Below are 15,643 nucleotides of genomic sequence, written 5' to 3'. Positions count from 1 at the left end.
TAAACAACATCAAGATGACAATATCTGAATAAAAACGAATACAACATATATACACAATAGAAGTCTTAGGAGGAGCAGAATTGTTTGTTGATAATAACAATAAATTTACACAATTTCTTAAGGGTGCCAATATTTTTACAACTGAACAGCTTTTTAAAATTATATATATTTGGTCTATTTATGTAGTACTTTTTAATATATTTAGCCCTTTCCGCTGTAACCAGAGCTGTGCATGCCTGTCCTTGCAGTTGAATAATTAAACTGTGTTAGTTGTGATGTGTGTGTGTGTGTGTGTGTCCATCGCACCATCACCCATCAACTATAACAATTGTTCCCACGGGCCTGTACAAACCCCCCCCCCCCCCCGAAAAAAAAAAAAAAAAAAAAAACTTTCACAGAACCATGGCTAAATCGGTAAATATTGGTAAATGTTTCTTTCCATAAATCATTATGAAACGTATTCACTTAATAATTATAATACTTTTAAGTATTTTAATTTTATTACTGATTGTTCCTACTAAAACGGTAATATTTCTCATAATAATACCCTCAATCATCAGGGACTGTGCGGCACCAGTATCCCTCAAAATATCAACAGGCTTGGGAGTTGTCTCCCCTTCACCTGGCGATACATAACCCTTCGACAGAAAACTCTTAAAACCAGCATCCCTAATGACCCTTTCCGAAATGGAAAAGACATCAGTAACTTTGCCGTGCACTTCATGAGCCTTAACAGTGGCAGATGAAACCAAACCAATTGGCGAAGTAGATCCTCTATCTTTCTTTAACTTCCAACAATCAGTTTTAGCAAACCCTTTTTATGACAATAATGGCACACAGAACCTCGAAACAACTGTGGATCCTTTTCATCTACAAAAGATGTTTTCTTACCCGAGAAGCGTCTAACCTGTTATCTCTTACAGGTACATTCTTACTTTACAACTGACTTCTATACTCTCTGGACTGATTCAGTCTGGGTTTCCCAAAACTACTCTTATGAGTTAACTCATACTCATCTGCCAAAACCGCAGAACTTCTCAAGTTATTAACCTTATGTTCATCTAAGTAGGTCCTAATTTCTCCAGACATGGAATTTTTAAATTCCTCCATCAAAATTATCTCAAAACTATCTTCCACCGCCATTGACCTACACCATCTATCAAAAGCTACCTCTTTCTTTCTTGCAAACTCTACATTTGTTTTACTAAATTGCTTTCTACAATTCCGGAACTTTTGCCTATAAGGTTCAGGTACCAACTCGTAAGCTAACAAAACTGCATTCTTAACAGTATCATACTGTGAAGACTGTTCTTCACACAAGGCAGAAAATACCTCTTGTGCTTTCCCAACAAAAGCACCACGCACTAGCATTGGTCAATACCTAATCGGCCAATCGAGACTTCTCGCTATCTTCTCAAAAGTAACAAAGTACGTCTCAACTTCTGTCTCATTAAATGAGGGGACTAGTCTTATGTTCTTAGCCAAATCAAATCCTTCAAGGCTACCATAACTACCAGTGTGTCTACTCTCACCTCCTCTAACTTCCAACTCTCTCGATTTAAATTCCTGTTCTAATTCTAACTTCTTCATTTCCATCTCAAACCTTTTCAATTCTATTTGTCTTTCCCTCTCTTTTTCTTCTTGTTCCAACCGTATAAGGTCTAACTGACTTTGTTGTTTAAGTTTTTCTCCTTCAAATTCATTTTTTGCCAATTCTACTTGACTTAACTTGTCAAATCTAGCAGACTTGTCTGTCAAACCTAAAACTTCAGCAATGGCCTCTACCATCTCACTCTTCCTAGCATCTAACACAACGTCTATCTATAGAATTAACCTTTATATCTTTATATAAGAAATTTATCTAGTCGGTATCCCGGCTAAGCCCCCGATTTGTTATGGTATGGGTGTGGGTGTGAATATCTTATTACTACTAATAATATTCACTTGGGCAAAGATAACTTTTACACAGAAAAACCAAAACACGAACAGTTCTTTTCAATTAATAATATTTCAGAGAATATAATTTAGCCCGTTTATCTTACAATAGTTCAACACAAACAATGCACGATATTTAATTGTCCATGAATGTCCATGGCACAAAAGTTCACAGTCCTTCTCCCAAGGAAAACACAACACGCCATCTTTTCCGAGCACATGGCCACCTGTTTTTTTTTTTTTTTTCAAAGATTGTTATGTACCTAATTTAAATTACTACGCCACCATTCGTCAACATGATCGTGTTGTACCTTTGAGTATATTTGTTGTCATTGATTGTATATGGTGCTAAGATATTTCTTTTCATCTTTTTTTTTCTTATCGAAATTATGTTTTGCACAGAATGCAGCAACGGAACACATGGAAAAAACTGCGAGCAAACCTGTAGTAATTGCAAGAAGTCAAACTGTGATCGTTTTAATGGTACATGTTTTGATGGATGCATTGCCGGGTATGCCAACCCCGATACTGGATGTGTAGAGAAATGTATGTATATGTAATTGCCGTACCTTATATACTGTTGGTATACAATTCTCAATGTTGATTTTAAAAATACTAACAAGTATATGTTATATAGCATTGTGATGTTTTGTTTCCTTTTGTTTGTGTTGTTTGGTGTTTTGTTTTTTTGTTGTTGTTGAGTTTTTGTGTAGGTTTGTCTTATTGTGTTTGTTTGGTTGTTTGTTTCTTTTGGAAATATTTATTTTTAGGTTGGTGGCGGAAGAAGGTTCATCTGTGTTTTTTTTATTTTGTAATTCGTTTTTTGCTAATGTTCGTTGCTTGTTTGTATGTTGTTTGTGTTGTTTTTTGTTGTAGTTTTTTTGTTTGTTTGTTTGTTTGTTTGTGTTATTGTTGGTTTTTTGGGGTTTGGGGGAGGGATATTTTGTTGCTGTTTCTGTAAATGTTTAGGTTGATGGTGGAACGAGATTTCGTTGCAGTTTGGGGGGATGTTTTTGTTTTTTGTTGATAATGTTTGTTGTTTCTTTGTTTGTATCTTTGGTGGGAGTGGTGGTTTTTTTTTTACAAACATATATTCAATTAAAACCAATGTTTCTGTTGTAGTTGTTGCAGATGATAACACAGTAGGAGTTGCTGCCGGTGGAGCAGGGGCTGCTATAGCTGTGATTGTTGTGGTGATCATCGCAGTGGTCTTTTGGAAGAGGTATGCAAACGACAAGTATATTGCCTCCTAGTCCAAGAGTTGCAGGGGTGTTTATTTAACAGAAAAGGTCCAAAACGTTTGAGGGTGTTTATGAATACCCTGATAGATGTAGTTTATGAAATGGGATTTCAAATGGGGTTACCAAATCGATTCCTATTTCTTTTCAGATGTTTATGTTTTTAATAACTGTTAAAATCTGCACCATGGGGGAATTAAGGGTAGGGATAAGTAAAATGTCTGTTGTTCAGTCAGTATACAAGATATAATACAAATTACCCCTTATATGGACGCTACCGGTCAAATGTTTTAATTAGGGCAGCAGTGGTGAGAAGGTCACCACTGTCGACCCGCGCTTAACACTGGGGTCATTTGTGGTCAAAACTATATCTCATTTCTGTGAAATTTGGTTTATAAAATATTTTAAACATTGTTGGTATAATTCTGTTTAAAGGGAAGAGAAAAACAACAGATATAGTTAACTGGTTCAGACATATAATATTTTCATAATATGTCAGTTTGTCAGAATTTCCAATAATTTTAAGGGTAGGGGAAACATAATGCCACATAGCTCTGAAGGTTTCAAAGGTAGGATTATATATTACCACACAAATTGAAGGTCATAGCATGCGGTAATCGGTGATCTGCATTTCTACATGGTTGGTTTAAAAATGACACCGGAGGTCAAAAGGTTACAATGTTTTTAAAATTGGTCCATTTTCTTTGGTCAGCCTTCTGTTTTATTTGTTATCACGTTTTATAAACAGCCATTTGTAACTTTCGAGGTTTATTTTTGTCTATTCCGTAATCGTGTCCAATTGTGTTAAAGTTTGTTTTTTCATATTTTTTGCTGTTTGCTTAAGAGTTCAGTAATTAACTCTAGCATTGATATGTTGATCTGCATCTAGACACATAATAAAGACCTGGATTCATCCCTCTTTTTGGTCCACAATTCTGATAGTTACCATATTGACACGGCTACCAGTAGGGACTGGTTAGAACTATGAGGCAGGACATATATATATATATATATATATATTATATATATATATATATATATATATATATATATATATATATATATATATATATATATATATAGAATATATATAATAATAATAATAATAATAATAAAATATAATAAAACATAACATAACATAACATAGTATGTATGTATGTATGTATGTATGTATGTATGTATGTATGTATGTATGTATGTACGTATGTATGCATGTATATCTCATTGCTGGTCTTTGAATCCATGGATATTGTATAGAGACTGACATGTTAATATACTCTAGCACAAATAATTATGATAAAGATTACTCACTATGATTTAGGAGTTGGGCTTTTTGCTGTTGTTGTTCTAGACGACACAAGAAAGAAAGCTGTGTTAAAAAGACTTCACACATTTGAAATGCACATCACCTCCACCGCATAAAGGTAAGATCAGTTGACTACATATTGCAACTAAATTGTATCTACCGCTAAAATGAACAGTAGATTCAGGAACGTCTGTGCCCAATAAAAGACTGTCCTGAGTCCATTGTAAGATGTTCCCGATTAATATTATATGTTTTAACGACTAATATTGCACATTAAATATATTTCGTTTCTTTCTTTACTTCGGAATGTCAACTTCATTGTGCAAAATATCGTTCTAGTCTCCTTAATGTGTGGAGTAATTAATACTTTCTTTTATCTCCTAATATACCAAACCATGTATTTAATGTTTGATTTTAGTTGTTAACACATGTTACAATAGCAATACACTCTTAACTATCACTTTAAATGTTTTAAACTTTTTATTTGGCCATTTTGTCTAATAACAATAAAAGCAATTTGTTTTTATTTGGTAAATTGGTAAAGAGCCCTGGTGATTCTGGCACGCAAAATAATATGTGATTCCGTCCTAACAGATGTTCTTTTCTTCTGTTTGTGTGTTTGCTTGTTTGTTTGTTTGTTTTGTTTTGTTTTGGTTTTAAAATTTGTATAGTGTTTTGTTTGAAATGCATGGAATTCTTACCTCTGTATCATTAAGGTATTTGAGAGAGATTTCTAAACAAAAATCCTTATTGAAAGAAAGAAATGTTTTATTTAAAGACGCACCCAACACGTTTTATTTACGGTTATATGGCGTCAGACATATGTTTAAGGACCACACATATTTTGAGAGGAAATCCGCTGTCGCCACTACATGGGCTACTCTTTCGATTAGCAGCAAGTGATCTTTTATTTGCGCTTCCCACAGACAGGATAGCACAAACCATGGCCTTTGTTGAACCAGTTATGGATCACTGGTCGGCGCAAGTGGTTTACACCTACACATTGAGCCATGCGGATCACTCACTTAGGGTTTGGAGTCGGTATCTCGATAAAGAATCCCATGCCTCGACTGGGATCCGAACCCAGTACCTACCAGCCTGTAGATCGATGGCCTACCACGACGCCACCTAGGCCGGTAACCTTATTGAAGTCACTGGTCGAAATCAAGGTAATACAATAATGTGAAATTAGCATTTGGTTGGGGAAAACAGATGATCAGTCGCAAACGCTCATTCAGTGTTTAAACTAAATATTATGTAATACTGGTATAATAGGTCGGGATAAAGAAGAACATTGTGAACTCGGGGGAAAATTACAGGCACCTGTCTACAGCACTCCTGAGTCAAGAGTTGAAAACGTTTATGCAAATTTGGGTCAAAACAAGATTATGGTTCACAACTTGCATTCCTTCATTGAGGGCAAAACCGAGGATGATTTTAAGGAAGAATATGAGGTAAGGGTCATCCCAGACGTTACGACATTGGTGGACTGTGGCAATCAGGCTTGTCATTGAACTATGGATCGTATAATATATATGATTGACACTAATGTTAACTGCATATTATCTGTGTAAGTAAGGTGTTCTCTGTAATGGCAGTCCTCCTAATTGCGGTGCAGAAGGGATGAAGCATACTTTTGCCGATTTCCTAGTGCGTGGCGGTCATCCTAAGGGTGAACACATAAAAGGGGATCATGGAAGCAATCACAATTTTGCCTAACATCCTTTCGAATCTACCTTTTGTATAGATACATTTTTGATCACAGAATACGGTTTTGTCATTCATTGTTATTGATCAGGTGGCATCCATGTAAGGGGTTATATTCATATAGTATGTATGACTACGAAATGTTTATCGTAGTTCTTATGGTAGTAAAGGATATGCATACTTGAATTCCCACATATCAACACATTTTAAGATAAGCTGTTACGTTCTTATCATACGAATGGTATATCAAAGGCCGTGTTATGTGATATCCTGTCTGTGGCAAAGTGTCTGTAAAGGATTCCTTGTTGTTAGTGGAAAAATAGTGCGGGTTTCCTTTAAGACTACAAGTCAGACGTTACCACATGTTTCGCATCCAATAGCCGATGGTTGATAAATCAATGAGCTCTATTGGTGTCATTAAAAAAAACTGTAACATTTAACTTTAACATATGTGTTTCAAACTTTGATGCACCTATTTCGTAGTAAAAACACAAATCGTGGAGAATATCATTTGGCTAGGAGTAATATATTGTAATATATAACCTATTTGTTCAGAATTAATTAATGCAGATATAAACTTTTATTTTTAACACTAAACTATGTTACGAATCTGAACGACAAATGAGTTAACGCAGATTCTCTTTCACTATTTTTTTTTTTTCAGCTGCTGCCATCTGGTCTACAGGCAGGCCATAACGTTGGGAAGAAACCCTGCAATAAAGTTAGAAACCGATTTGTCGCGATATTTCCTTGTAAGTACGAGACGTTTTGAAATTAGTGTCAAAACGATTTAACATATATTTCACCTAGAATGTATCTTATAGGCTAAATGGATATCACGTTAGAGTATAGTAATACAATTTTAATAGAGCCAGAATGTGGTTGTTTATAGGTGTATGGGCTCCCAATTTGTGTAGGGGGCAGGCTGTTTTTTTTCCCAAATTAAACAAAACTGCCCGAATCTGGATGACGCCATTTATTCATATTAGCATTACTATCAAACAGCTATATAGGGTTGCAAACGAATCACTACGTATTGCTACATGTATTACAACTAATTTTGAGTGTAGAATGATTGGAATATATTGTAAAAAGGTTTCAGTTTTGAACATTTTGTCCGAATTTCTCTATAATTTCCCCAGAATTTTAGGTTTTCCTCCAGAATTAGGTGGGGCAGTTGCACTCCTACCCCTTGCATCGTACGTATTACTAAATTACAAAGGTTAACGACTGGTCTAGTATATTGGGGGGGGGGGGTCGGGTGTGAGCCTAACAGTCTTTTGTCTACATTTTTCCCCGGACAGCTATATGAAAAGTCTACATGGGTTTAATATGTTTTATTAGCTGGAAGTTATGAACCCCCCCCCCATCGCGTGGTCTGGACTCACATTGAGTTATACTGATCATCCCGCAATATATAGAACCTAGTAGTCGTGTTTTTTATTTGTAACATTTTCCTTGGACATATATATGAATAGCCTAATTTTGTTTAACGACACCACTAAAGCACATTGATTTATTAATCATCGGCTATTAGATGTTAAACATATGGTCATTTTGACAGTCTTAGAGAGTAAACCCGCTACATTTTTCCATTAGTAGCAAGGGATATTTTATATGCACCATCCCACAGACAACATAGCACATACCACGGCCTTTGATATACCAGCCGTGGTGCACTGGCTGGAACGAGAAATAGCCCAATGGGCCCACCGACGGAGATCGATCCAAAACCGACCGCGCATCAAGCGAGAGCTTTACCACTGGGCTATGTCCCGCCCCATATCTGATTCAGCTTCATATTGCAAGTTTATAATGCATGCTATTCATTTCAGATTCAAGTAATGAGTGTTGTGTTCTGTTTATACATATATGATGATCATTTGTGGATTTCTCTATGTTATTTGCAGACGACCATTCTCGAGTACATCTAGAAAAATCATCAGAAGAAGGATCATCTGATTATATCAATGCCAACTACATTGACGTAAGGATCCAGCGGATATTTCCAGTATTTTATCATTCACATAAAATCGAGCACACGCACAAAACATTAATGTTAATCAAATTAATCAAAGTGTGTTAAATATTAAAGTTAAAAATAGAAAATATTAATTTGCCAATTAAATTAAACAGGAAAAAACTGGTAACAAATAATAATAATAATAAAATTAACAAAAAGATGTAGCCATATTCAACTATTTTGGCAGCATATCACACTATTACTCCAATCATGTGTAATTATTTAAATAATTGTAAAATGTTTACTTCCAGGGATACAACAGGAAAAATGCATATATTGCAACACAAGGTAAGATCTAGTATAATCTTAAAACAAATCACATTTCCATCTATTATGTTTCCTGAATTTGGCCAAGAGGTTGTAATGCCGTGGAATTTAGTTTTCAGTCTATGTATTCTAGTTTTTAACAGATATTGGTGTTGAGAGGTGCAATGTCTTTATACTGATACAAAAGATGAGTGCGAGATATGTAAACGATATATAGGGATTAATATCAGGAATTAGTGTGTTGGTGTTGTCAACATTCTTCTAAAATACTCACCAGCTCTTTTGTTATGAATATGTGATATTTCTGCATTAGCACTCATCTCACCCCTCCCTCTTACATCAGTCTCGTTGGAGAGGTAATATTAATCAAGATCTATGTTAGTTGTTTCTCGTTTTCTTCACCCATATAATAGAAATACATAATTGGATTTTACCATTTGACCGCAAATATGTTCATGCTTTTCTTTGTTGACGTTGTTGTTTTGGGATTTATGTAAGTTTGTTTTAATTTTTCTCTTTGTTTTTCTTTGAGGGAGGTCAATGGTTATAACCATTCTTACATGCCTACCTGTAATGAAGAATATGTCATTGCAGGTCCTGTTCCCGCTACCACGGGTGATTTCTGGAGAATGATTTGGGAGCAAGATGTCAGCAAGATTGTCATGTTGGCCAACCTCATTGAAGCTGGAAAGGTAAGGTATACTAATGTGGCAGGATATACACAACTTTCTCACACACTTGGACCAATCACTGTTTTCAATGAATGAATGAATGAATGTTTAACGACACACCAGCACGAAAAATACTTCGGCTATTGGGTGTCAAACTATGGTAAAATGCAAGAAAAGTGTGATGATCATCATCAATATAAAAATTCAACAATTAAATAAAGCCACTGTTTTCAAGTGATGAACTTGATAGCTATGGTGGCAGTACTCACGGTGGGCGAAACCGGTTGGGTAGGATATGCTCCACTTTTGAGAACACCTAATATCACTATTTTGACATTGATTCACGAGTGCATGTCACCACAGCTGTACTTATTCCATTGAGCTCTGGTCTGTTCTATTTTTGAATTAGTAAACTAGTGTGGGAACGGCAGTCCAATTTGTGGTGGTGCAAGAAGAAAGAAATCTCCAGTAAAGAATATCCTCGGGAGTGGTTGTCCTCCTATAGATATAGATTCATGGAATCAGCCACTATTTTGTCAAATGCCATTCAACTGGACAGTGAGTAGAAATATGGCCTTAATTAATAACTATTATGGCTTTGTCTTTAAGACTCGACAGTAATAATGACAACCGACCAATGTACTATGTCTTGTGCAGTTTTTGCAATCAAGTCTTCATAAAGATTCGTTTAAAAAGAAGTATCATTGGATAGTAATTGTTTGAAACATTGTATACTATCAACGCATTGTTGACATGTCACATGGACGCTTCTTTGTCATGAGTTAATGGTTTTGTCATTTACCTGAATAGGCCTTTCACCCATATGTATTGTTATTATTGTTTTAGAAAAAATGTGAGAAATACTGGCCAGAGTTGAAAGAAGTAAACACTGCTGGGAAAATGAAAATCAAGTGCAAGAAGGTCCACACGCGTGCTGATTACACAATCAGAGAGTTTTCTATGCAGCCAGACCAGGTTTTAATAGTAGCTGTTTTAATAGTAGTCAAAAGGAAAGTTATCCTTATTATATTTTCAATGGTGGTGGCGTTTAACTCAATTCGATTACTAGTCCTAATTGGTTTATATCTACAGTGTGCACGTCTTAATCCCAATGCATGTTCAAACCAACATTTCAGCCTTCATTCAGTTATTTTAATTTGTTTTTTGTAATGAATATAATAGATTATTTCCGAATGTTACCTCACCAATTATTTCTACATTCATGGAGGGGGCAGGACGTAGCCCAGTGGCAAAGTGCTCGTCGGTCCGTCCAGAATCGATTCCTATCAATGGATCAATTGAGCTACGTATCGTTCCAGCCAATGCACAACCACTGATATATCAAAGGCCATGGTATGTGTTGTCCTGGTATGGTGTATATAAATAATCCATTGCTACTAATCACAAAATGTAGAGGGTTCCCTCTCTAAAACTGTATGTTACACTTACTAAAATGTTTGACATTCAATAGCCTATGATTATTAATATTAAATCAACATGTCCTATAGCTCTCATTAAACAAAACAAACTTGCATTCATCAAATCAGTTTCTTGTAGGCAAATAATTTAATTTTGTGGAATGTTTTAAGGTTTTGACAATTACAAATAAGTTAAAAGTTGCTGGTATAGTATTGACAGTATTTTAGTAATAGGGACATGGGGAAAACCGAACGGATGCAGATGTACTGGTCAATATCAAGTCACTAATGTTAGATAGTATAATGTTGCTTACTGCTTGATAATACACATCAGTAACATTTATTGTAATATTATTTTGAAACATTTTGGTTAAATTTCAGTTGGCTTTAAACATTTCCACTTCAGTTATAACTGTGTGATATCCACTGTCATTCTGTTACAACCATATGTTTAATAGTTAAAGATAAATCATTAGGTAACAAATTATACTCATAAAAAAATAACAATATGACACAAATGTTATCATTTTATACCTAGAAGGATGACTCGAGGACAGTCTACATGTATCACTTTACCACTTGGCCCGACCATGGTGTTCCTTCTGTCCCAGCTCTCTTGAGCTTCTGGAAACAAGTCAAGAAAACCGCATCACAGACAGATGGACCAATCACTGTGCACTGCAGGTCTGTACAGTATAGTGTTAAATAGAAGCCATGTATAATAATAAAAATAAAGTTTTTTTCCACCCTAGTTATATAACACATATTATACTCACTCAGATGTGTGTACGTTTCCACTTTACAAAATACAGAGTATGTAATGCTGAAAATAGATTTTGGTATAGCGTTCTCATTGGGGGGACAGGCTGAGTTTTGCTCGAATTTCAAGCTTTTAAATGAAAATGTCAGAATTCCGATAACGTTCATTTTCTTTACATTGCAACCAAACATCTATATGAGGTTACTCATCTTTTTAAGCTCAAAGTATATTGAAGTGTTGTATTTCTATAATCATCATCATCATCATCATCATCATCATCATCATCATCACTATCATCAAAGTATTTTCACAATAAACAGACTATGAACTGTCTTAACTGAAATTATTCTGAAACGATTGTTATGTGTCATCGCTGAAATGTTAAATCCTACTTTTCAATTAGTGCTGGTATTGGAAGAACTGGGACCTTCATTGGACTTGACAGTCTGGTAGACGAGGCAAGGGACACTAAAAGTGTCAACGTCTTTGAGTGTGTCAGGAAGATGCGAGATAACAGGATCAACATGGTGCAGACCCCGGTACGTTTACAAAACAAACTACTAACCTAGTTTATCACAACTTTAATTCATGCAGTTAGGTATTGCTGTCAGCTGCTATGGAATTATTATTTGAGCCATGTTTTACACAACTGCGATGATATACTGAATAGTTCTACATTTCAACTTTCCAAATACAATGTGATTCATTACATTTGCTTTGGAACGTTCACATGGATTACATTTAATACCTATGAAAATTACGTCTTGTGAAAGCAGATACAGGTTTCATTTTTGTTTTGCTATATATTTATTTGATGTGCGGGAATCACAAAAAGCATTCAATAAAAGTCCAAAATTTAGTTAACTAACAGTTTGTTGGACGTTTTAATACAGCAATTGTTTTATATAGATTACGGATTTTGTTATTATATTATTGTTGTTGCAGGAACAGTATCAATTCCTTCACGAGGTTCTTCTTGAAGCAATATCGTGCCGTGAGACTCTTTATACGGTGGCATCATTCAAGGAACAATTTACTGAAACCAAAACCCTAAGCACAAAGGAAAATGCTCGCTTGAAACAAGAGTTTAAAGTAAGACTTTAATTCTATAATAAAATTCTTGTAATCTTTTAGATAAGTTCCGTTAAAGGTGTACATAGCTTATTGTAACATCAGAGAATGTGATTTAATAATACAATGTTTGACGTATTTAAGATAAATGTTTAAATAGCTTATACTAACATTAGACAATTCTAGCAAACCGCTTTAACAGACAAATTTATTCATATCTATAATTGTAGGACATTACAAGCCTTAAGAAGCCTGTTTCCCAAAGGGACATCGACACAGCCCATCTTCCGGAAAACAAGGACAAGAATCGCAATCAAAACATTGTTCCAGGTAAGCACCACTGCCTGATTAAATTATAGCTCGCTGCATTAACAGAATGAGAACAAATAGTACACATATTGTATTGTGTTAAATATATCGTTATGTAATTTTTAAATCAAAGTTATAATGTGTGCATGCATGGTTTGCTATTAAAAACGTTCATCTAAAATATTAATATAATGAGTACCATAGGGTTTCACGGTGCTGTATCCAGCTCCCAACGTCTTAATTGGTGTTGTGGTCATGTTCTTATCTCTGTGCATTAAGGAAAGTTTAGTTAGCAATTGATAAATATGAATTCATATTTCAGCGTCTTCGCATCGCCCGTACTTCTCTACTCATGTTAAAGGTACCAATGACTACATAAACGCAGTCAGTTTGCCTGTAAGTACTCAATAATATTCACTTACATTTCGTTTTTAGTATTAATCAACAAGTAAATACACCAAAAGTATTCACATTTCTATTTTAATAAATAAAATAATATGTTAGCCACAAATTCCATATATCGCCCTATCCCTTCCTCATGGATCAAACGAAAAGTGAAACAGAAATTGATGAAGTAATGAAACATATCACATTGAGTGTTTTAGGATCCATTATGTAGTATATCAATATGACTGAATTATTACAATTACAATTTATGATATTACTACCAGTAGAGCAGTTAAGCACATGTGATACTTTATATCTGGGAGCTTGGGTACCGGTACATAAAAATGGAAATGGATATGAAAGTGAAAGGCTTATTTTATGCAGCTGTGGTTGTATGCATGCATCAATCACTGTAAAACGGATATTGTATCAGGTGTTAAATAAATATGAGCATATCCTGCCCCATTGGTGGCACACATCATGAGTACCGCCACCACAGCCATCAAGTCCCTCACATCATCTAAAAGGGACACAAATTTCCAAGAGTTTGATCAAAGTGATGAACAGCTGCGCACAAGTTCACAAAATATGAACCAGATTCAAATAAATGTCTAGCCTCCCAACTCTAATCAATCAAAAAAGTGAGTTTTACATTGCACCATGCAGGCGTCTGACAGGTGCCCTACTTAGACAGCGAACAGCAGTGTTACAAAGTCAAACCATTTTGGATTTTTATACATTTGCCCCGCACTTTCTGTTGTTGACTAAACAAGGATTGTGTACACGCAATCTGATACGATTTAGCCATGTCTGTAACCTACTTTTATCACCACCCCTGAATTGTTTTCTTTTTTAGTTTTTTTTGTTTGTTTTTTGTTGTTGTTGTTTTGGGTTTTTTTGTTTGATCTTGGCCATTAACTTGTAACTAGTATATGGCCCTTGTTTCTAAAATATGTTTCATTCCTTGCTACTTCCTGCCAAATGAAAGTTCCCTACTGAGGAAATTATTAGTGGAATATTTCATGGTTCATTTGCATACAACATTTTGGTCTTTTCTCGTCCATCTGTGCAGAGCTGTAAGAATAAAGATGGCTTTCTGGTGACTCAGATGCCTTTGGAGCTCACAGTGATAGACTTCTGGAGAATGGTATACGAGATGGAGTGTACTACCATAGTGTCCTTGACTTCACCTGATGCTTTAGCAACATCACAGGTATGAGGGAAGAAATTATTAATGAAAGTTGTCGTGAAATATGTAGTTTAGTTTATGTATTCGTCATTAGTGTAAAATATCCACAAAAATAAAATAATTGATAATACAAAATCAATTGAAACGTGTCTTATATTCAAAATAAAAATAATAATATCTGAATATTAATGCTAAATCGGTGTTATCCCAAATACAATGCACAGTATAAATAAACAAATTGTGTATATTAATACCATGTATAATTTGAATACTATCCAGAAATATACAGAAATAGTATCACACCATTATATATGTGTGAAAGACATAGGGTAATAACAAAACAAAAGTCTGATGTTCCTTACAGATAGAGCCATTATTGTAATAGTTTTACGTATTTGAAGCTTGGTTTTCATGGCTGAACTTGCATAAAGTAGTTTATCTGCTATGTTTGATTACTTGGAATAATAGTAATGTGTCTTTTGTAGTATTGCTTAGCAATTGTGGTCATCTTTTGCTCTGTGAAAGTAATTCCAAATATTTTAGCGGCGACAACTGTATTTCGTTTAGGATATTGGTATCTATTGGCCAGAATACGGCGAATCCATGACTGTTGGTCCTTTCACGGTCCAAAACAAGACCACGATCACCGAGACTACCAGTTCAAACATCACTGAGCTCAGCCTCGTTTTGGGAAAAGAAGATCAGCTAATATATGAAAACCAGGTGAATCAACATGTGTATGCATACTATAATTGTGTTAGTGGAGTCTACAGGAAAGTGAATTCAGGAATTAGTATTACACAGTTGAATGTATTTGCTTAATATGAGAGTGCCACTGGCATAGGTATCTAGAATATGTGTTAATCCTCACCCCTAGTTGAACGTCGAAAAACAATTACTGATCCAATCCTGGTTCTGGCAGATGCAAATGTCTGCGGACTAGTATTCCCTCCTCTTTGAGCCATCACGAATCTGGCATAAATACCAATGGACCATCTTGTGTCTACCAACAGTTCAATGGTGAAAGCCATTCAAGCATCTGCTAGAAAGTCAGACTATTGGAGAAGATAAATCATCCAACCAATAATCCTAGACTTCGTAGACCATACTGTATGACAAAAGAGGATCACTGGATTAGAGAGGTGTGCACTGCAATGTCATATGGACGTAATGATAACTGAACGACATTGGCAACCTTTCGAGACCTAGAACTTTAAATGCCTATGTGTTGAGCATGTCTCCAGGATCTTCAAGCCGTCTCCATAGCTTTTGTCGCACGAAAGGACGAGGTAGCATCATTTATGTTACTTTGACAGACTTGTTGGTTCTAGTTGAAGAACTACTGGGCCTTCACAAGATCAG

General features: G+C 35.3%; 1 protein-coding gene across 1 annotated transcript; it reads left to right on the top strand.

Moving 5' to 3' along the window:
- Positions 1-5,798: 5,798 nt before the first annotated feature.
- LOC121367197 (receptor-type tyrosine-protein phosphatase kappa-like) lies at positions 5,799-15,594 on the top strand. The gene is made up of 13 exons (XM_041491405.1): positions 5,799-5,933; positions 6,851-6,938; positions 8,097-8,173; positions 8,461-8,497; positions 9,071-9,168; positions 9,994-10,122; positions 11,104-11,249; positions 11,729-11,864; positions 12,271-12,417; positions 12,627-12,726; positions 13,028-13,101; positions 14,165-14,305; positions 15,526-15,594. Exons 1-13 carry the CDS (start codon positions 5,868-5,870, stop codon positions 15,592-15,594), a joined length of 1,308 nt encoding a protein of 435 aa, XP_041347339.1. The 5' UTR covers positions 5,799-5,867.
- The last annotated feature ends 49 nt before the right edge of the window (positions 15,595-15,643 follow it).

Source organism: Gigantopelta aegis, chromosome 1, assembly GCF_016097555.1.
Source record: "Gigantopelta aegis isolate Gae_Host chromosome 1, Gae_host_genome, whole genome shotgun sequence".
In the NCBI taxonomy this organism is placed as follows: domain Eukaryota; kingdom Metazoa; phylum Mollusca; class Gastropoda; order Neomphalida; family Peltospiridae; genus Gigantopelta; species Gigantopelta aegis.
The sequence above is the reverse complement of the archived record's forward strand: the minus strand, read 5'-3'. Positions and strand labels throughout refer to the sequence as shown.

Bases quoted from the DNA above. Each gene is read 5' to 3' on its own strand.
- LOC121367197 (XM_041491405.1), top strand. From the start codon at position 5,868: ATGGTTCACAACTTGCATTCCTTCATTGAGGGCAAAACCGAGGATGAT. The intron at 12,727-13,027 runs GTAAGCACCACT...TTCATATTTCAG, and splicing joins CAATCAAAACATTGTTCCAG to CGTCTTCGCATCGCCCGTAC. The intron at 13,102-14,164 runs GTAAGTACTCAA...CCATCTGTGCAG, and splicing joins TAAACGCAGTCAGTTTGCCT to AGCTGTAAGAATAAAGATGG.